Source organism: Centroberyx gerrardi, chromosome 24, assembly GCF_048128805.1.
Source record: "Centroberyx gerrardi isolate f3 chromosome 24, fCenGer3.hap1.cur.20231027, whole genome shotgun sequence".
In the NCBI taxonomy this organism is placed as follows: Eukaryota; Metazoa; Chordata; class Actinopteri; order Beryciformes; family Berycidae; genus Centroberyx; species Centroberyx gerrardi.
In genome coordinates this window covers 15255135-15278073 of record NC_136020.1, presented here as the reverse complement: position 1 = coordinate 15278073, position 22939 = coordinate 15255135, and the positions used below count along the sequence as shown (strand labels likewise).

Genomic DNA, 22939 nt, shown 5'->3' with positions numbered 1-22939 from the left:
ATTAACGCAGCCATGGAGAAGCATCTTGGAGCACATTCGCCACCATCACTTAGGCTATCACCCGCTTAGCTGCCTGTCCACCCACACGTCCTGGGATCTGGTTGGAGAGAGAGGCAAGGTATTCACTAATCCCTTAACTGCATTGGGGCGTCTCTCTCTCTCTCTCTCTCTCTCTCTCTCTCTCTCTCTCTCTCTCTCTCTCACACTCTCTCTGTCTCTCTCTCACCCTCTCTTCTCTGTCCAAAATGTATCTCATCCAACAGATGAATTGCTCACATGAATATTTCAGAGGCAGATAAACAGATAATGAAAAAATGAGATTTTCACCAAGGGGCTGGTGAACCAGATTTTTGGGATCTGTGGGTTTTGGGTGTGTGTGTAAGTCTTTGTGCGTGCAGGCATGTGTGTGTGTGTGTGTGTGTGCGTGTGCATGTGTGTGTCTGTGTGCCGGTTTCCGGTGTGGTGCTGACGGCTACAATAGACTTGGCGGTTTCACATCTTCCAGAGTGAGGCCTGTGCATGACTCACCCAGGCAGCCGTTCAATATGAAATACACAGTCACATGCCACATGAAAGGCATCGTGCCCTCACATCGGGTTCGCATCAGATACCATGCCACACTGAGAAGACATCAGCCCACACAATGCTTCATGCCCATTTATAATCGTTTGACTACCTGCTGATCAAGCAAAGGCAAAGTAGGCCTACAGCTTATGTTATGATACTCAGCATATCCATTAGTAGCCGCCTCAGTTTTTCGCAAGTGATCCGTGAGAGCAAATACTGACAAAGTGCTTTACTCGTAACGCAGAATAGTGTCAGTTGTGATTCCATGTGGTGCAATGAAAGGAAACGTAGTCCTTAATATCTAGTTTCACAAACTATTAAGTATACAGTCGTCTCACAACATGTAGCCACGGCACAACCCCCCCCCATGGTGATAAAAACAGTAAAACAGTAATGGGTTGCTTCATTAATTTGGGCACATTTGTTCAAAACAAATCAATATTACATGTCCACAACAACTCATACGCTTAAAGTGAGTGGCTCTGTGAATTGCCTATCGATCTGCGTGTGAAATGCTAAGAAGCAGACGGTGGAAAAGGTTTTGTGCCTGCAGTGGCCTTGTGCAAGCTTGGAAAGCAGGATAGGCGGCATGGTGTGGGTGTTTCATATTAATTTCACTGTAGGGAGAGGGCAGCCGGTGCCTGTGAGGTGAGAAGATGTGTGGGTTTCTAACACTATAATCGGTTGAGTGTCAAAGTGAGTTCAGGAAGCCTGCTACTGCACCGTCGATTCCAAATTAATTTCAGTTTTAGTTTTTCCATAACGATGGTAACAAGATGCCCCAGGATCTATTGGGGCTCCTGAATGAAATGCATGTAAACATATTCTCAAGACAGCTATGGGGGATCAGCCTGCGCATTCAAGCATAGGCTCTCTGATAGCATCCTGTTCCCAAACAAACACGGGCACCTATTAAAATGGAATGAGCACAGACGGAGGACAAAAGGAAGGGGGGGAGGGAGACAATGACGTGCATGTTTGCTTTGGCTCTAAAAGATGTATCCCACCCAACTGTACCAAAGAAAGGACGACAGAATGAAATGAAGGGAGACAGGCAGACAGGGAGGGAGTAAAACAACACAAAACCTGATGATCACAACACTGTTCGCTGCAGCATCCATGACATTTCAGTGTTTCCAGTCCATATGAAAGTTCAGTATGTAATCTCACTCTTCCTGCTTTTCCCATGATAACATTTTAGATATTTAGTTGACACACTTATCTAGAGCAACTTACAGTGCGTGCGGCAATGTGGATGAGTGTAAAGGCTAGAGCCACACCACCCTAACGATAGGTGTATCAAAAATTCCTGCATCCCTATGAATGAGTATGATAGATAAATGCTAGGTATAAGGAGTGATGGTGAAAGGTTTCTCTGATTTATTTATTTTTATTATCAAAGCTAATAACTCTCCCAAGTCTGCTCATCTGTAGATCCGTATCAGAGTTGGACATGATAGGGACATATGCCCATATTGCAGTTTCAAACATGAGCGGAGAAGGAGGAGGACATGTAAGGGCTACTGCTGTGCAGTCCATCTGCTCCGTATGCAGATTGATACATATAGTCTCTCAGTGCACTAATGAAAAGCTTGGTGAACGAGCGATGCTGTACCGTGAGACTAAGCTGCAGCCAAACCAAGCACTTCTGTTTTGACGAAGCTGCAGTGACTGAAGCATGGAAATATGCACACACACACACACACACACACAGTCATAGACAGTAAGCATGCATAAGTAGGTGCATGTATATTCACATGTGCACACAAACACACACACACACACACACACACACACACACACACATACAAAGAAATGATCCCATCTCCCAATCAGCCAGCCATTGTGCACCATCCTGAGCTTCTGAATAGACACAGAAAGCCATCGTGCCATTTGAGAGCGCCATATCCATCCATCTGTTTAACAGAGGAACAGTAGGAGAGAATGAAAAGCGAAAGAAAGAGAAAGCCCATATCAAACCCATGAAATCATAATAAAGAGGTCCAAGCTGGCGATAAATGCATTTCAGTAGCATATAATGATTGATTTCATCTGCCGTAGGAACTTATTCCCTGCAGGCTTGTGGCCCCTTGACCAGCCATATATTATTCATATAAATATAGATAGCTGCGCATCTCAGAGGCAGCACGCATGCCACATTTGCACCTGCAGATTCAATTTGGCTCTGACTTTGAGGGATATGCCGTTGGCTCCATTCCCCCGCCCGTCCCCTCCTCACACCTCCCTCTCTTTCATTCTGGCTAGCAGCTATACATGGAACATTATGCAGATTTTTGTCAGAGTGAGTGCGATTATGTTGGAGGAGAAATGAGTGTTGGAATGTTCGCTACGCCTTTGACCTTATCAGCGGCAGCCTTAAGCTGGATACCTTGGCTTAATTTTAATAGATGCAGCACTATGCGAATTAGACAAGGGGACCTAGCCGCGCTCTTTCACTACGCGCTGTGCTTTATGCATGCATTATGCGAGCGAGGGAGTGCATGTTTGTTTTTTTGTTCCCTGGGATCTATGTGTATGTGGATCTGTGCACGTCTGCTGCGTGTGCATGAGTGCAGGTGTGTGTGCGCTAGCGTTCGATCGTGCAGCACGTGTGTGTTCTCCCTTACTCAGCCCAAGGGCATGTCTTGTCCAGCACAGAGTGAGAAACCAGGGAGGGGGTCCTGTGGTTAATTTGGAACATTGATTCTGCATTAACAGTTGACTTGCCGCTGATCCATGGCCATACAAGAGCAGATGTAAGGGGAAAGGTTTCCATCCTCTATCCCTCTCTCTCATATGCACACATACACACACACACACACACACATACATGCACGCACATTCACACATGTGCACGTATATACAGGAAACTTCATTATGCATACACACTGCATAGAAGGCTTCCTTTAATGGACTCTCCCTTACCTTGGAGAAAGTGTAATAGTAAATCAATGAGGTGAAGGGCAGGGGGAGGGACACTAAAGCCTCCCAGAGGCACCCACCCACTGAGAGGCTTACCAAGCACTCAGCTGAATGGGCCAGCAGAAAGACAGACAGGCACAGGCACTGGGAACTAGCAACTGTGATTAACTAGTGAAACAGGCGGTCAGACAGGTATGCAGATAGACAGGTAGCCAGCTTTGGAACAGCAGGTATGAGAGGTAGTAAGATGGAAGACAGATAGATACACAGAAAGACAGACAGGAATCTGGACAGTCAGACTGGAATGCCCACTTCCTCTCCAGTCCATTGCTTGGAAGCATAGCGATGCTAATAAGGACTAGGAGGAAAGAGGCTTGCCATTGGGGTTTGAGCCGTGGAGAAGAATGTGAGAAAGCGGGATGAAAAGGATGGGGTTTATCAAAAGAGATGTGGGGGTAGTGAAATCATGAGAAAAAGAAAGCGGGAGTGAGAAAATGAATGGGGAGAAAAGAGAATGAGCATGAGAGGGAGAGAAGGACTTGAGGAAGAAAGCCTTGTGAGGCTTATTACCAGTGGATCAAAATTCCCAGTGAACCATTTCTACAATACACAGGCCATTCTCCTGAAAGAGGAGGCAATTCTGCTGCGCCCTACTTTCCACTTACGTCTGACCTTTATGTCTTCCACCCAGTTTTACCACAGCGAGTGTAATGTCTACCTCTCAGCAGATGCAATACTGCCTTGTTACCACTTAAACCGTGCAGGCCTCATAATCATCTCCCCGAGGGCCAATATGTTCCCCACAAAAAAACTACATCTAGACTTATTCCGCAGCTCAGATCTCACATTTTTTCTCCTTAATGCCTGCCATTACCCACGCAGCACCTTTGCTTTGTCTGATAAATAATTCTGTTTTTACATAAACTGTTGGTCAACCTGTTGCCACGCAGGACATTGATGAGTAACCGACCCGCAACAAAGCAATCATCTCTGCGTCCCCGCTCCACTCGACCCCAACCAAGCCCTGTGAGGCAGGGTGGGGATTTACAACTCATTTCAATAAACAGCATAAAACAAACAGTTCTTCCCGGCTGTTTGGCTGCCTGGCCGGCTTGAGTCATGCTTGCCTGAATTAGCACCGCAGAGCCACCAGGACCAAAGCTCTCTGCCCCCACTGTGCACACTCATTAATTTAAAGTGCTCATATCTCACTGGTCTCTAATCAAACTGTATTTGTGCCATTACCGTCCGGACTAACCACAGTGTTAGTATAATGGAGGTGTCCTGGTGGGAACGCAAGTGTGAAGTGTTGCCAAGATCTGGGCGGAAAAGCTTTTTACCTTGACAATGGGTGAACCCCTGAAACTTACCCTACACCTTATACAGGTATATCATGATTAGCCTAGCGCTGTTGCCAGATGAGACCAAATTATCTCCAAATAGCACATTTTGGACCCATAAGTCACGAAACACACTCAACACATAAGTGACCAAGTAAACTGTATATTCCAGAATAAAAAAAAAACCAACCAAATTTGAGTTATGAGGTTTTCACCTCACAACAACAACAGCCAGGCTTAAAAAGTGCACCGTTTTAATGAGAAGAGATTCCAAGGTTTCCAGTGATGTCAAATGTCATGCTAGTTAAGAGTGAAATCTGTGACTAATGAGGGCTAAAGACATCCCAATTTTTAATGGTGATGCAATGACACTGCCATCACTAAATGGCTTCTCAGTTTGAATATGTCAATCAATATAAAGATATAGTTGCTCCCAACTTTTAATGGTGATGCAATGACACTGCCATAAAAATTGGCCGCCAGTTTATAAAGTTTATAAACATGCAGTAGCTCAAATGAACGGAGATAATAATCAGATAAGGAAAACCTGTCTGCCATTGACCTAAGATACATATAAAGTTGTTTTTCTTACCTTTGAAGCTAACTAACGAGTAACCTAGGGTGGTAAACAAGTCTAGCTGTATTTCACACAGTTAATGCAGTCCTGAAACAAGTCGGATACCTGGGGATTGTTTGCTGTAATGTTCACAGCTTGGATAAACACTGGCGAAAGTGAAAAGCCCATGGGCCAAGACTGTCAGCCTGCTACTGTAATGGAGGTGCTTTAGAGACCAGGACTTGAATGATTGCCCTTCCTGACACCTGGGAACTCGTGTTAGCTCCATGAGTGAACACCTTAGCCTGACCTATAAAAGAGTTCCATTGGCTCCCTGAGCAAATGCCAAAGCTTTAAGCTTAATGTGTTAGTGAATTTCAACATTAGGTTACAGGAGATCCCATTTCCAAACCCTCTAGGTTATATTACCAGCAGTTGATTCTATATCTCTCTTCTCAAGCTTTCCAAAGGCTTTTCTAGGCACGGATTAGGAGCATCTATCTTTGAATTCTATTTGCCCAGCAATATTAACCACATTTCTCTCCCTCCAACAGCTGCGTAGCCACATGCAAGTTATTGCCACTTAATGCCAAACGCACTACAATTTTCTCCCTTTTTTAGACAGATTTTTTTTCTTGCTTGGAATTTCTTGTTTTTCGCCCAAGCTTTAACTGGGTTAAGGCTAATTCTTCTCCTTCATCTTTTCGCTAAGGTTTATAATGCCTGTGATGACAGCTTTCTCAGGGTCGCCAGAGGTTAATACACCACTATTGATACAATGACAAGTTCCTCCTCAAGCAAGTCATTTTGTTCTCCAGATCTCTCTTTCTTTCCGTCTCCCCCCTCTCACTACACCTCAATTACCGGCAATCGAACGGTGCATTGTGGGAAATTAGCTCTACATAGTAGCGGTGGGTGTGAGGGGGGGGGGCTGCGGGTGGGTAGCTTGACTTGATCTCTTTACTAATAGGTTAGTACAGGTGGAGTGGACTCCGTAGTCACAGCAGTCACGGTGCAAGGCTCTTAGAATATAGACCTGCTCTTTACTGGGCTTCTCTTAATGCATTAGTACAATACCAATTTGCCTGTTCAACCGCTTGTGGATGATTAGGATAGTTCACTTAAGATGATGCAGTTCGGTGGTAAAAGGTATACTGCTTCACCCATAGAAAACAAATGAAGATACTGCACACTAATACCTGCACACAAAATTCACCTCTGCTGTGTATTTTGTGTCAGTGTTTCGGCACAAAACCTTTATCAAGGCTTTTCTCATGGTACATACAGTGATGACCCAACCTACATATATTTGGGTGATTAGGTCACACCTGGAGGAAGGTGTGTGTGGGTATCTTCGTTTTTTTTCTGTGGGTGATTTGATGGGGATCTGGATCTTTCCCGGCTCCATTTTCGCATGGTGTGCACGTTCCAAATTGATCAAAAGTACACTACTTCAGCCTTGTAACAAAGTGAAATGAAATACCTTTTGCAAAATCCCCTTAACGAGGCCAAACAACCATCCCGAATGGACGCTCTATCCTTGACAGGATTTCAATATCGCTGTTGTATTAAGATCATGATCAGGCACATCGGGCACTTGAAGATGTTCCATTTGCCATTTCCATTTCCATTCAGCTAATTTGAAGGAGCGCATTATACAAACACAACACTGTTTTTCTTAATTGCACTGTATTGTACTCTTGCCTCTATCATCTTTCTTCCAAATTATTATGTAACTAACTCATTGACTCAACTCTATGTTGCTTAGGCGGCAAACATGCCTGAGGACTCAGTGCATTTGCCACATCAGACACGTTGCCACACAAGATGTCACCTCCAATTCCCTCAGCTTCTCTTTACAAATGCCTCCCAATGTTTTCCTTCAACAGACCTTTACTGAGACCTCAGCTGACATCCAGGAGACTGTAAATTGATGTGACTGTAAAACGATTAAGTGAACATGCTTTACATAGCTTTGTCCGCAACATTATAAAGCAGCTAATATTTAATATGATCTAGTGTAAAACCAAAAAAAGAGTGAAGAGTGTGAGCTTTCAGTAGAGGTCATTGCACTAATAGCGCCTGCCAATTTGAGAACAAATCTCCATTTCAAATTTATTGGTTAGGTTTCCCAGCTAATGTTAAAGCCTTATTATTAACTAAAATCATTCTCAATGCTAGAGCTTAATGTGAAAGTATAATTTTTCACTTGACTGGGATAGAAATTACGTCCTTGAAATGGTCACATTATTGGTTATAATGGACAAAAAATGCGTAATGAATAATGAGTCATTTTTTATATTTTAATATTATTCAGTTGGAAGATTAACCTAAAACTCAAAAAATTTTCATGGGTATAACTAAGCAGAGTTCTGGCTCAATAATGTGTTTAGTAGCCTTATCTCAAAGTGAATAATGCAATAATAATGCACATTATATTTATGACTAAGATGTAGGAAAAGCTCTAGCGCCGCAAACACCGGCAGTAACTCTAACCTTGTTATCACTGTGAAGCGGCAGTACTTTGGAAATAATATATGCAGCATGGCCACAACAAGATATAAATTCTAGATTTTCATGAATCAAGTTTTGTAATATAACCAGAATTTTACCCTCGTGAATTAGCATTGAAACAAGTCGTGTTCTCCAAACTCTCCTCTAAAGCCTTCCTAATCCCCTCCTAGATTTTCATAAACGTGGGCCGGCAAACATTAAAATTAGACAGATGAAAGTAAGGAATTCTCTCTCTCTCTCTCTCTCTCTCTCAGTCTCTCTCTCTCTTTACCGCCTGTTATATCGTCCTCGCATCCATCAGCAAGCTAAAGTCCTTGCCAGAACTGTATGAAGTAATGGACGATTTAATGTATTGTGAAAATAGGGCAGCAGTATTTTTTTTTATTACACACCAACACTGCTTATTCAAAGCCTCGATTTTTCGACTGCCACAGAACATCTAACAGAAAATATTGATGACAAAATGGAAGCCATAGCCCCCAAATAATGTCCCCTCTGACACAATTAACATCTTTGGTGGAACAAATAGCAGCACACCCTACGAGGTCCCTGTGAGACCCGTAATGCCTGCTGCAGTGATTGAACAAGGAGGCTTTGCAATAACAGTTAACCTGACCACATTACAGCGTCGGTAATTGTGATTACTAAAGAGAAAAAACAAGAGCGAGCAGAGGTGAGACCCGAACGCTATAGGTTGAATTACAGATTCTGGGCTGGGTTTCCAGGGTACGGATTAACTGCATGGCCTACAATGGAGAGCCAGTGCTGAGGGAGAGAAGCTAAACCCTGTTTATCAGAATGCTCTGGGTGTTGCAGCTTATTAAAGTGCCAGGTGCTTTTGAAAAATAATACCCTCCATGTCCTCGTGCATCTCCCTCCCTCTCTCTCTCTCTCGCTCTCTTTTTCCCTCTCTCTACGTCCACCAGCTCCACCACCTCCGCCCCCCTCCTCCCTCACCCTGCCTACCTTTTTCCAAACCAGATTCTAGCCAACGCTACAACAGGGGTTTGAGGAATGAACTCTTGGCCTGGTTTTTGCCAGCGGGGCCAACTGCAGTGTTTCTGCAGCATTCAGAGGTTTTTTATTTTATTTTTTTCCCCCCACCATATCTCCCCCTGTGGCCACTGAGGTGGAAACAGTGAGAGTGATGAAATGAAACCATTTCTCCACCGCTTTCTTGTTCTCACTTTCTAACCACTGTCACACTTCTATCTCTTCTCTTCCCTTCCCTATTGCTACACCTGTTTCTTCCTCTCTTGATTCTTTCCATTTCATTATCTGTCTCTCTCCACTATCCTATGATGTGGTGCGTGCTCTTAGGCCCAGGATATCACAAGCACCATCAAACCCATCTGTTCAGTAAGAGGCAGTTATGTATGACAAATTACATGGTGCACTCAAACTGTGGAGATTTCACTATAGCAGGAGATGGTAGTGAAAAAGTAAAAATAGGATGACGGTAAAAGACACACTATACCATACAGGCATATAGATGTCTGACTCACAAGTAAGAGGCTCCATTAGGATCCAGTTTTAATGATTATTTTGGCTAAAAGGCAGAATTAATCCGAAAACAGAGTGGAATTCATATGTTCAGATCAATCGATAGTTTTTACTGTAACATGAGCAAATCTCTGTTAACGCTAGAAACTAGCAAACCAAGACTTATCTCTGATATCATCAAGAGACAAAACCCAGGGCTCTATGTAAATGAATTGGCAATTCACTCTGTGAATTACCAATTCAGACATACAGATGTCTTGCAATGTTTGTTTGAGCTTTTACTCCCAAATGAGCCTCATTTTATAGCAGGTCTAACAGCTCCGAACTATAAAATATGCCCATCATGTCGAGAAAATCACCCGAGGTATTATCATAGTGTCCACAATTCTGGCTGCTATTCATTGTCAGTAAAGCAGCCTCAGAAATAAAATGCTCATTTCCAAAATGCTACATATCCATTTTGGGAGAAAAAAAAATCATTACCTGAGGTTCATCATTCAGTATCTCTAAAATACAGGATCCATTCTTTTAAAGTACTATCATTTTGTCAACCAATAGCTTAAGATATGTAATAACACTTAAAAAGTAGAATAATTTGTTCTAACTTTGCGTCCTTGAGGCTTGTGCGTGTGTGTGTGTGCGTGCGTGTGTGTGTGTGCGCGTGGATATGTGTGCGTGCATATCTGGATTTACAACAGTTGTTAGTAATGTGTGGGTTAATTGCATGACATGTTTTTTGCAAAAAATTTAAAATGCTAAGCTATTGGCATGCACATTTGTTGATTGCACAAAGACTAATTATGTTAATGCATCCATTTTCATCTTCATGTTTACTGGTTGTTTTATCCCCTAACAAACAGGTGCAAACTGCATCTGGGGCAAACGCTTAGTTTGCCTCACTGTGTGTCTCACTATGGATTGTGTTATTGGTTGTCCATTTATATGTTGCTATAGTGACTGACATATTCCAGTGTCTTGAAGCAGCTTGCCCTGAAGGCTAATGCTTAAGCCCTGTGATGTCTGCCATTTAAGAATTTTAATAAAGCTTTCTCTTTAACTCATAATAGACTCGCACTGCTAATGTCAGGCTTGGATGCCATATCATAGGGGCACAGATATGTCCCCAGAATGAAGTCTAGAAGGTCAAGCAGATATAAATCCATGGCGTTGTGTCTTGAAGGCAGTGCAATATAAATGTCAACATGCATCAGTGTGCCTATAACAAATGTCAATATGCCTAAATCCTTCTCTTATGACATTCCCCGACTACCCCTTTATCGCGTCATACTCACACTGCCTCTCTCCCTCTTCCTGTTTGTCTTTTACAGGTAGGAATGGACTGGGTTGTGGACTCTGGAAGCTAGAAACGGCAGTCAATGAGGAGGACATCCATCTTTAAAGGGAGTGCAGATTTTTCATGGATACCTATAAATGTGCTTAGTCGGACATAATTCCTTTGAGGTATACTGTCAGTCCATTGTTTTGTTTTCTTTTTTCCCTGCTTCCTCCCCGGGTCTGCCTGACTGCAGCCTTGGCCCCGAACCCTGACACCAGCAGGGAACATTGAGTGATTGGTCATTACATCCAAGGGCGTCTACACAGCAAGACAAAAAACCCTAGGGAGCCCTGCTTCTGTTGGTGGTGGTGGCGCTAGGCAGGGGCGGTGAGTCAATCGCCTCAGCAGTTGCAACAAATGATTCATTATTTGTGAAGTTAACAGCTCAGACCACTTAATCTACAAGGACCAATTACTTACTGGAGGGAATCGGTCCAATATGAAGGACGTGTCATTTGTGGATCGTCTCTTTGTCGGCTTGGCCATGGCCTCTTTTGTTGTGGCCACTGAGGAGAGGCTTGATTGCCCTCAGCTCTGTGTATGTGAGATTAGACCCTGGTTCTCTCCCAGCTCAGTGTACATGGAGGCTCCGACAGTTGACTGTAATGACTTGGGACTCTTTAGCCTGCCGGGAAAACTACCAGCAGACACACAAGTACTATTGCTGCAGACAAACAACGTTGCAAAGATTGACAAACCCTTGGATTACCTGGCCAACATCACAGAGATTGATTTATCGCAAAACAATTTATCCTCCATCAGCGACATCCATCTGGGGCGACTTCCTCAGCTACTGTCCCTTCACATGGAGGAGAACTGGATACGGGAGCTTCCTGAAAGCTGTCTGGCCGAGCTGGCTAACCTTCAGGAGCTCTACATGAATCACAACCTCATCTCCTCCATTTCCCCCGCGGCTTTCCAGGGTCTCCACAACCTCCTCCGGCTCCACCTCAATTCTAACAAGCTGAAGGCCATCAACAAAGAGTGGTTCGAAGCCATGCCGAGCCTGGAGATTCTTATGATCGGTGAGAATCCAGTTGTTTCTATCGAGGATATGAACTTCAAACCTCTCAGTAACCTCCGCAGTCTTGTTCTCACCAGAATGAACCTGTCACAGCTACCTGACGACGCACTGGCCGGTCTCGATAACTTAGAGAGCATCTCTTTCTATGATAATATTTTCCCTGAGGTGCCTCACTCTGCCCTAAGAAACCTAAAAAATCTTAAGTTTTTGGATCTAAATAAAAACCCCATCGGGAGGATACAGAGAGGGGACTTTGTGGATATGCTACATCTGAAAGAGCTGGGGATTAATAGCATGCCACAGCTAGTTTCCATCGACAGCTTTGCCCTTAATAACCTCCCTGAACTGACCAAAATAGAAGCCACTAACAATCCTAAACTCTCCTACATCCATCCTAATGCTTTCTACAAACTGCCTCGGCTGGAGACCCTAATGCTAAATGGTAATGCACTCAGTGCCCTCCACAGGATTACTGTCGAGTCCCTCCCGAATCTCAGAGAGGTTAGCATGCACAGCAACCCCATCCGCTGTGACTGCGTGGTGCGCTGGATGAACATGAACAAGACTAACATCCGCTTCATGGAGCCCGATTCACTGTACTGTGTGGAGCCGCCGGAGTACGAGGGCCAGCATGTCCGACAGGTGCACTTCAGGGAGATGATGGAGATTTGTCTGCCGCTCATCTCTCCCGAAAGCATGCCCGGGCATATCAAAGCGCAGAACGGGAGCTCGGTGTCACTCCATTGCCGGGCCTTTGCTGAACCAGAGCCAGACATCTACTGGATCACCCCGTCCGGTACCAGGGTTTTGCCTAACACTGTGTCTGACAAGTTCTACATGCACCCAGAGGGAACTTTTGACATCTATGATATAACAGAAAATGAGGCTGGGCTTTACACTTGTGTTGCCCATAATCTGGTTGGAGCTGATCTTAAGTCTGTTTCAGTAGAGGTGAATGGATATTTTCCCCAACCTGCGAATGGGTCTCTGAATGTCAAAATCAAGTCAGTGGAGAGCAGCTCCATCCTGGTTTCGTGGAAGGCGGCCCACAGCAGCCTGGCTCCTAACATTAAATGGTACACCCTGACAGATGCTAACCACCCTACCATGGCATTTACTGCCAGGGTTCCCTCTGACGTCAAAATCTACAACCTCACCCATCTCAACCCAGCCACTCTGTACAAAGTGTGCGTGGACGTCCGCAGCATCCACTACAAGCATGACACCAAATGTGTCAATGTCACCACTAAGGGATTAGAGCTGGCAGTGAAGGACACAGAAAAATGGGACGCAGCGGTAATCACCGTCTTTGGTGTGCTCCTGGCTGTGATTTCAGTGGCCTGCCTGCTTATTTATGTGTCTCTGAGGAACCACCACCTTTATGGGGATTTAAGGAAATGCGACTCCAAAGCTTCGCTGACACCGGTGGAGGCTCCCGGTATGCACTCTCCTTTCTTTACGAGGCTGTGGGTCTCGGGTAAAGGACTGCCAAGCGGAGTGGAAGTGAAAGCCACAGTCATAAATGTATCTGACAATGCCTTTTAAGAAGCGCAGCTCAGTAGAGCACCACACACCAACCACAGAGAATGGACAAGGCCATGGGTGGGGGAGGACAAATCTGTAGTATTGTTTGAAAGGCATACCCTTTTGTTGGCCCCGGCTCAGATATACTGGCAAAACTATTACTGGATTGGGGTGGAACAATTTAAAATAGACTACACACTCTCCCAGTTTCAACTCTAGCTGAAGTGGTGGCTTTGTAACCGTTACATCAATCCAAGCTAACATCAACAGGAAGGGGCATTTACTGCAAAAAGATATATTTCAATACCATTCATACAGAAATGCAGACAGAGTAAAGAAAGACAAGATGATGATGGTCTACTCTCTTGTAATTGACTGTTAAATGTGTTCAGAGTCGTGGAACTGTCCGTGTGGTCCCAAGCAATACCGTCTGTGCTTTGTCAAACATCCATAGACGAGTTAGCGATACAGTAATAACACCTGTCTATACTGGGAAGGGAGATTTAGTAGAGTAGACAAATAACAGTGACTATGGTGTAAGCCTTTTGATGAAATATACCCCCCTTTTTCTATTTAAAAATGGATTCTTGATTTTTCATGGAAATATTGTTATATATTCTATTATGTTGATGTAATGACGAATCCTCTGTATCTGAACAGTTTAAATGGGTTTTAAATTAAGGCAAGGAGCAGACTACTCTCTTGATTACAACTTCACGTTAAGCTTAATGAAATTCAACTACAAAATGGGTATCTAGAGAGGACATTTGCCAAAATGGCTGTTTATGCTGTGTAGTTCTCATAGCAACGGTGACTGGGAAAAGATGGGGATATGTTGGACAAAAACAAATATAACAGACTCTTAAGGTTGAGCTGTTTGATGTGTTATCTCCCCGTGAAGGATGGAAAGTGGTCTCTTATGCCCCGGTAAGTGCCTACAACAAGAACTACATGAGGTAAACAGAAAAGATACCGAAGAAATATGTCAAAACCACAGCGAAACATGGCCATGTCATCATCGCAGAATCACAAGCTATTCTCCAGTACTTTTAGTGGAAATACTTTCTCAGTATTTTTAGCATACATATTTTAAGAAAACATTGCGTTGTTGCTTTGGGTGTAAAGTTAAAAAGCCATTTTTATATTAACTGTACTATATGTGATCAATGGGCACAACGGACTAAATAAGAAAAGTGCTACGAAAAAAAAGAATAAATGTCATTGTTTCTTTTACAAACAATTGACTACTTTTTCTCTCTCTCACTCTCTCCTTAGCTTCTTCGTAGTGCAAAAGCTATTTTCATACCAAAATGCATGATAATTACATTATGCCACTTTTCTCTTTCTCATCATCCAAACACTGGGTAATGTGAAATTTACTGCAGCGCTCCATGGCCTTTTAACTGTATGCATGTTAGACCAAACATTGATAATGAACACCAAGTGGTGTAGAATACAAAAAATGTCTTTTGAGTAACAGCATGGGGGGAAAGTCACGAAGGAGATTTCAGCTTAATGGTCGAATGCTTGTCCTAACCCCGAGATGTACAGAAAAAACAACTAAAGAACAGAACTCATTAGCCGGCTCATTAAGAACATGTTCGTCCTTCAGCCGGTCTGAATATAGTCACACAAAGTCACTGTGCTACAGCTGCTGCCGCTGCTGCTCACGCTCAGATCGGGACACAACGTCCCTGTGACAGAGAGAGATAAAGTACAGTACAGAAAAGTCACGCAGGGTGGGATAGAGTAAAAAGCTTTAGACTCACATTTTATTTGTCTTACTGAAGTATCCAGCACGCAGAGCATTTCACATGAGAACGGCGGGCATGATGAATGGTTGTCAGAGGCAGAGTGACATGCTGGATTTATCAGACGGGGCCTAGCACCAATACATCAGGCCAGCCTTCAGCACCATGGACAGAGGCTTTTAGAGCCAGGCCATCTGTCAAAGACAAAGGGAGTTAAAATATGACGCGGTGTGCTCCTCAGGTAATACTCAGGTCAGACTGACTCTGTCTCTCTCTGCACGCAGGCACGTACACGAATGCACAAACAAGCCTGCCAGTGCTGAGAATGCACGTGCACGCGCATACACACACACACACACACGCAAACATGCGTTGATAAAACAGGCACACAGACACAAATTCAAGGATGCTGATGGACACAGGTGCAGACACACTTTTGCAGAGGCACACAAATAGTTACACTGACATGTCCGGACATGAGCGAGCACACACACACACACACACAAAACCAACCGACCTGTACCATGTTTACCCTTCCAGACCCAGAGGTGCGGCAGAGTCTACAAGCCTTCAGTCTTTCTCAGTCTGTCTGTGCTCAGAGAAACACAACATGACAGCTATAGAAGCCACTAAATGAGTTCACTGACCAACCGCTGTGTTCTTTGAGATTAAAGCAGCTCATGGGTATTAGCCATATTGGGTTTTTTTCGTTTTTTGTTTTTTTTTATAACTCGTGATTTGATTACATACTTGGATGAATAAGCTGAATGTTATCCGGAAACTCATCTCTCCTGCTGTCTGTCCCAATCTCATGCATTTCCACGATCTCTTACTTTCTCTCTCTCTCTCTCTCTCTCTCTCTCCTTCTCCCTCTGCTTGCCATAACACTCTCTCCCTCCATTGGCGAGCATATGAATTTAAGAGATAGCTTTTTGTCAGAATTTGTACATTCAAAGCAACCTATATTGGAAAAAAAACCCTCTGGATTTAACTTAAATCCCACATGAAAAGAACCAGTGAGCTGTCACCATTTAATCCACAGCGAGGGGAAAAAATTATGTTTCTCGCTGAATCTTCAAATATTTCAAATATTAAAACCACCTTGTTCTATTCAAAAAATCCATCTGCAATGAGGCAGATATTAAAGCATGCTCTGTGAAGGCTTATGGATGGGTGTTTCTTCTGGTTACATATTCATTTTAATTTTGCAAGGATCATTGTCAGACGGCCTGAGATTTGATGGTGCAATCCACTGGTGGGAGGTGCAAGTTCAATGCTGTATTTTTTTCTGTGCAGACAATCATTAAATCAGCGGCGGGCACATGAGCAGGTAATTTGCCTTTCACAGTATTAGATGAAATAAATGTGAAAAATGGCCAATGTAATATAGGAATTCTGATTTGTGTGCCTGAGTATTATTCTGAGTGGATGTACATCTGCTTTTTGAACAATTTGCATACAACACTCCTTCATTTCCTAGAGCATAAAGGAAGGTACTATACAACCTTTTGTACTTCATTATTTTCTAAATAGCCCATATTTGTAATAGTATTGTAGTCAACCAAACGCTAGTCTTCCTGAGGACCCCAGGAAGACTAGCTGTCATTAATTTGCCAGCTAATGGGGATCCTAATAAAACAATAAAACAATAGCCGTCTCATTGGATAATAAATAGCTGTTCATGTCAAAGATCCCTATTAGAAAGCTGCAATTAAACATTTTATTTTGCCCTCTATCAGAGATAAGATAAAAAATCTTAGAGCACTGCAAGGACTGCAGAAAGCAAACACTGTTCAAGCTGCTACAGGCATTTTTATGTTTGAATTATCGGCTTATTAAAGTTACAAATTTCTACGTAGGTCAGCCAATGTAGCTACAGGCAGCCATATTCCAATGAAAAGTGAAATGTCAACATGTATTTATAATCCTACCGCTCGCACTCTGTTTAATACCATTATGCTTTTTTTATAGCGAGCTGTTGGAGAAACAACCAGATGACCTTCTATGAATTGCAATAACAAAGCATTTGATTGTCTCCATGACAAGAGTAAAAATGGATTTGTTTCTTGTAGTGCTTCACAGATATGAAGTACTTCAACAAGTATGTTATACTTTAACATCACTACTTGTACCTTTACTAATTTAAGAAACAGTTTTGCTGTATTCTAAGTTGTTTCATGTCTCTCACATGTTGGCCTGGTTCTACCTGACCTGATGTTATTCCAGATGACAGCTGAATCTTTCATATATCTCATGCTAAGCACATTTATCATCAGTGAGCCTGAATTTGCCCGGTGCATTGCTATTCGAGACATGCATTGCTGTGTATTTCCTGAAAAGTAGAGACAGAACGTCACAGCAGATTTGCTACGGCTCGTCAAAGAGCAAACAGTCAAAAGCCATTTGTGTGTGCATTTCTGTTCCGTCTGCCCTGTTCCTGTCTCCATTTCCATAACCATCACTCCCCACCTACCTCCAACATGCAGCTAAAAAAAATGATGTGCGTCATCTCTTTTTTTCAATCTCTGCAGTGCGCTTTCACAGGCACAAAGCACATGGGCATCCACACACATGCATGCACACACACACAAACATGCATGCGGAGAGCTCTACCCAAACACATCTGCCATCAGTCGCCTGATTATGACCAAGCCAATTCCATTTTGAACAAGCCTGTGCGCCTAATAGAGCGTTGATTCGGAGATGAGAGCTGTTTCCACATTTGCATGTTTCCACTGATTGCCAGCCTGCTCCTGGCTCGCGCGATACCACATGGTCACTGCATGACATCAATGATATTCCACATTGAAAAGAAGGAACCCGCAGATTCAAAATGCCCTACAAATTCGAGTTTTTTTTCCCACTGTCAAGACGTAAGTAACCCAACATATTGACTAACGAGGAACCATAAGTCTTGCGTAGGCCACATTGAAAAATCAACCTGGATTGAATGTGGGAATAATATTACTCCACAGAGGGCTTTTCCACTAATTGAAAGTCCCATTCTCAAACAGATGATTGGTTTCCTGGGCTATTGACTGATTGCTGGCTCCTTTTGTCTCAGTGCAGTTTCTTCTATGAAGGGAGCATGCAGCCCGGAGCCTGGGTCAGATCGATGCAGGGACTAATGAGTTATCCACATGCATGTGCTCGCATTGATGACTGATTGCGATTGGAAAGCAGAGGGGGAGGAAAGATTGCCGCTCCTAACAGGCAAACATGTAAGGACACGGAAGAACACTCTTTTGTTATTAGATTTTACACTACCATTGTCAAGGTTATGATACAGACGCACTGCAGTTCCCATCAGATTCATTGGTTCTATCATCAGACCCATCGGTATTCAAGGCAGTCCGCATAAATCAGCACAACGTAAAAGTCCTGCTGTGAAATGTGTTCGCAGAATGGTGGAACAGCCACCTACAGTTGCAGCCTCTGTTACAAGTCCCACCATTTACTGCATGCACTACCTCAAACATAAAAATCTAATTTTTTCTTTAGTACTATTTTTTTCCCCTTGACTTGCAATTTTTACCAATTCTGACAACTTTACTGCACAAAACACAAAAATTCCACAAATTGCATTGCAAATTTTGAGAAAACACAAAGCAAAATGAAGCATTTTTGGTCAAAATAATAAAAAAAAACCCCACATTATTTTACACTTTATTTTATAAACACTTTATTTTAATTTACACTATATTTAAAACATACACCAAAACGGTCTTCATGTTCAAATAAACAGCTACAACAACTAGAATAGAGTGAAAATCTATGATGTTGAAGATAAGACCAGCTAAGACCAGTGGTTCACCTGTCCATAATGTTAGCTGATGTTGGCACTTATCTATCTTATGTTGTTATCGTTACATTTATCTGACAACATTTCCAATCTTGATCCTTATCACTGGTAAGATCCCATCACACAGGCATCGCGGGCCCTAGCTGGTACATCTGCATTCCAAAATGTTCAATATGAAATGAAATGCCACCTGCCAAAAAGAGGAGTGTAGCCCTTCCAGTTCCACCTTCTATGTAAAAAGTATGTTATTACTTCTGTACAAATGCACTATGTTGACCATTACATTTCGAAGAGGAAAAACGCCATATGGGATAGTTGGTGCAAATATTTTGCTTTGGTACCACCACAAAGATATATGGAAATATATAGAAATATAGGTAGCACTAAATTGAGAGGCAGTCAAATCAGTTTTATTTTTAACTTGCAGGCAGAATGCAGAAACATACAAATGTCAAGGAAGGAGCGGGTAGAAAAAAAAAAGTCAAAGTTGGGTAGAGTTTTGTAGCCCAGTCACAAACACCCAGCAAGAAAACATCAAGTTACAGTTTGGGATTTTAGATTTCTGGCACGTCTACACAGTTTTGTTTTTCTGTTGGCTACTCAGTGAGGTGTCAACCCAAACATATTTGGCTGTCAGCACTGAATACTGAATACAAAAAAAAATGAAGATTAATTAAATAAAAAAAATAAATAAAAAAAATCCTACCAGTGAATGTAGCCCCTCTTAATGTTTGTTTCCAATCCAAAATGATTAATACTTTGTATTTTTCTGTCAGTATTCGGTGACAGCTGGATATACTTGTGCCAACACTCAAAAGATAATGACAGGGCAACAAAACAACAGTGACAGTGACAAAAACAATGCGTAATTTATTTAAGCATCTAGTTAATAATAGCTTCTAATTTAGTAGAAACAATTTTGAAAAATATGGTGTCACTCTTTTTCTGCATTTTTGAGGGAGGAACAGGAATGTACCTGACTTCCGACTGTTCGTTTTTTCACTCCTGCTCAATGCCCCACTTAGCTTTATATATCTATCCTGTGGTTATTGGCATTCTTTGCCTCCCGGCGAAATGCAATGTGTGGTCGGAACTAATTATTGTAAAAAATGCATTTTAGCGTCACAGTCCTTGGCTGAGTTCCAGAGAATTTGTGTACTAAGAATCCTGCAGCAGGGGGGGTATATGGCCTAAATAAAACGGTTCGGTGTGTCTCTTTCATGAGAAGGGGTGGCCTTATTCTTTGATGTAATGATGGCACTGTCGGGCGGAGAGAGGGATGGATTTTATTAGATGGGGGTCAAGGCTCATGAGGGCCATTCAGCATAGGAACACCTGCAATCAGCGCAGATAAAGTGCTGTACTGTTTTCCCCCCCGTATATATTTCAAATTGATGTTCACAACAGCAACACACGCAGGATCTAGCTGTATAAATGACACACACATGCACATTTATACACACATACAGGCAAGCACACACATGCATTTCATACATACACACACTGCATCTCTGGCTGTCTTGATACTTATCAGTTCTGTCCCTTGCTCAGGCCTTTATCCTAATTAAGCTAATCAGTAGAAGAATGAGTTGAAAGCACGCCCCATTATCTATGCTGTCTGTCAGGGTTGTTTATACCAAGGTTTGTATATTTTAAAGTTGCCCGTACACACACACACACAAAACGCACACACTAATGGCTGTGGTATACCATCAATCATTCCCCCAGCCCCCCACTGTGTATGGATGGTGGCTCTGTAGATTCCATACATTGTGGAACAGCATGTGGCTCACAGTAAGATTATGAAAAAAAAGGCATATTCCTTCAGTTCATTACACGCTTCCTTGGAAACTAGAATAACAATAACCAAGGCCCAGTGTTTGATCTTCATTATCCTTTCAATATATTCCCTTTCCTCCTTCTGTCTCTTTTTTCTCTCCTTACTCTTTGTTGTTACTTATTTGCTGTTTTTTTCCCTGTTCTCTCCAACTGTCTCCTATTTCCTCTTATCGCAGATAAGACAGATCTACCAATTTAGACTAGATCACGACAGAAGTGAATGACCATTTCTTGTGGATGATAATTGTGTTAAACATAAATTATCCATCTAGATTATTTGCAATTGAAATGAAGGGAGCGGGGTAGTTATCGGCCCGGCAATCTGTTCTCCTCCATAATGTACGCATCCAAAATGATATTTCTACTGACTGAGAGCTGTTCATCTATGATATAAGAGAAATTGAGTGACCTATTAAATGGTATTACGTTAATGTCGGAATTATCAACAGACTGTGGAATAGCGCCATATTCATTACTGTTCCAACAACAAACCATTTTCTCTTCAAGCAATGTTAAGATGCTTTTCTCCCAAGGGGGAAAAGCAGAGCCATGTACAGCACAGTGTTACGGGTCTCCTCCACTGAATGTGTTCAGATCAGAACATGTTGAACTAAAGAAAGACATGTCAGAAAATGAATCAAAAATCCCTTAAATGAATGCTGAAAATCCTCTGTTTTCGTACTCTCTGTATGACTAGCTGTACAGATTTGTGCCATTTGTAAGCCCTGTCTCGATTCTGTCAAAGGGAAAGCCTTCCTCTGTCCTCTGATGTGCGTCCAAAAGAACATGGGTGATAACGAGGGCCTGGCTCCTCTCTAGTCCTGCAGGCCATTAGTGAAAAAGGCTCTTCGCTGGATCTCGATTCTAAGAAATGACGATTTCTGTCTCGATTGGCCTTCCCTTTGAGCCGGGAGACACTCGTTGTTGAGCCCTCCCCCCTTGGCTTCAAACAGAAGGTGTAAGATTGAGCAAGTGCCATCGTTCACGGCTTTGGCTATGGATTAGCAAGGTGAGAAGATGTGAGAGGGAGTGTTGAGCCTGTTCAGAATCAAAAGGGAACTGAGGTAATGAGGGGGAATCAATCAAAGGAATGAGACCACTCTTAGAACAAAGAGGGCTTAAGCCCACAGCAGTGAGGAAACAGATAGAGATACTCCGATAACTCAAAGCCAAAGTAGAGGCTGATTAGCGTAGTCTGCCAATTTAACGTTGATACCATTCTAGAAAGTGCTTGTGATGGCAGGTACGGTGTAAAGGTACACCGATACCACAGACGGGCTTTTTTTGTCTTTAGATTAAACCACCATGTTTTTTTCCCCCACTTATGAGAAACAATCTGTACCTCGACATGAATTGGAACGGTTTTAACTCAACCCAGCGGTTTTACTCATCAGTCACATAGCTGGTTGATTTCTTGTCATCTTCTTCCCCACTCGCACAGTGTATTTTCATAGTTCAATAGTCCAAATTGGATATTGTTTATGATGCATGATATTGAAAGCAGACAGACTCCGGTGGGACCAGCGACAGTCTAGTCGACTGAGTGAACAAGCTAACAAACAGATCCAAGTGATTTTTGTTGATGCCTGGCGACATGTGGCTCCCCAAGCACAACAAAGGGACATTCATTCTATATTTACGCCACCACTGAAGTGTCAGAAATATTGATGACCCTGGGCGGAAATTAGCCTGCTTGTCAAAATAGAATAGTGCAAATGCAGGGTTTTCTTTTCATCCTGCAGAGCACTTGCAGTCTTTGCCACGCTCATCAAGTAACTAGAAATTGTGACTGAACAAGCACAAAGACCTGACACATTGTATCATTGTCGGTCTAAATTTAAACTAAGCACATCTGTCGCTTGTCTCATTGATGTACAAAATGCTGCAAGGTTGTGGAAGCAAGTTACTGACTTAATTGAAGTAAGACGACTTGTTTTTTTGTTATTGCCATTAGGGAATTTCAGGATCAGCATGTATCTGTCAAAAAATGGAAATGTGGAAATAAGCGAGACTAAAATGACATTTGGCAAACTCTGATCCTTATAGAGGCAGCCAAATTGTTCAGGGGCTGGTGCGCCCTCCTTTGTTTATGTTTACTTTACTAACTGAGTTAGAGAACTCTAACCCAAAATCACTTTTCACTGGCCTAGACTTGTAAGTAACAGATGAAAGCATTGATTCCAGTCTTAGATCGATTCCTCTCTTTCCTTGACTCAAAGTTCACGATCAAATTCTTAACTGCAAAAAGCTAGGCCTGGCAG

At 42.7% G+C, this 22939-nt stretch overlaps 1 protein-coding gene across 1 annotated transcript; it reads left to right on the top strand.

Moving 5' to 3' along the window:
* The first annotated feature begins 11177 nt into the window (after nt 1-11177).
* On the top strand, nt 11178-13928 carry lrrn3b (leucine rich repeat neuronal 3b). Its single transcript, XM_071924469.2, has one exon. The coding sequence runs from the start codon at nt 11178-11180 to the stop codon at nt 13305-13307; it is 2130 nt and encodes a 709-aa protein (XP_071780570.1). The 3' UTR covers nt 13308-13928.
* Nucleotides 13929-22939: the final 9011 nt, after the last annotated feature.

What these genes read in the sequence shown, in the direction of transcription:
- lrrn3b (XM_071924469.2), top strand. Translation starts at nt 11,178, where the DNA reads ATGAAGGACGTGTCATTTGTGGATCGTCTCTTTGTCGGCTTGGCCATG.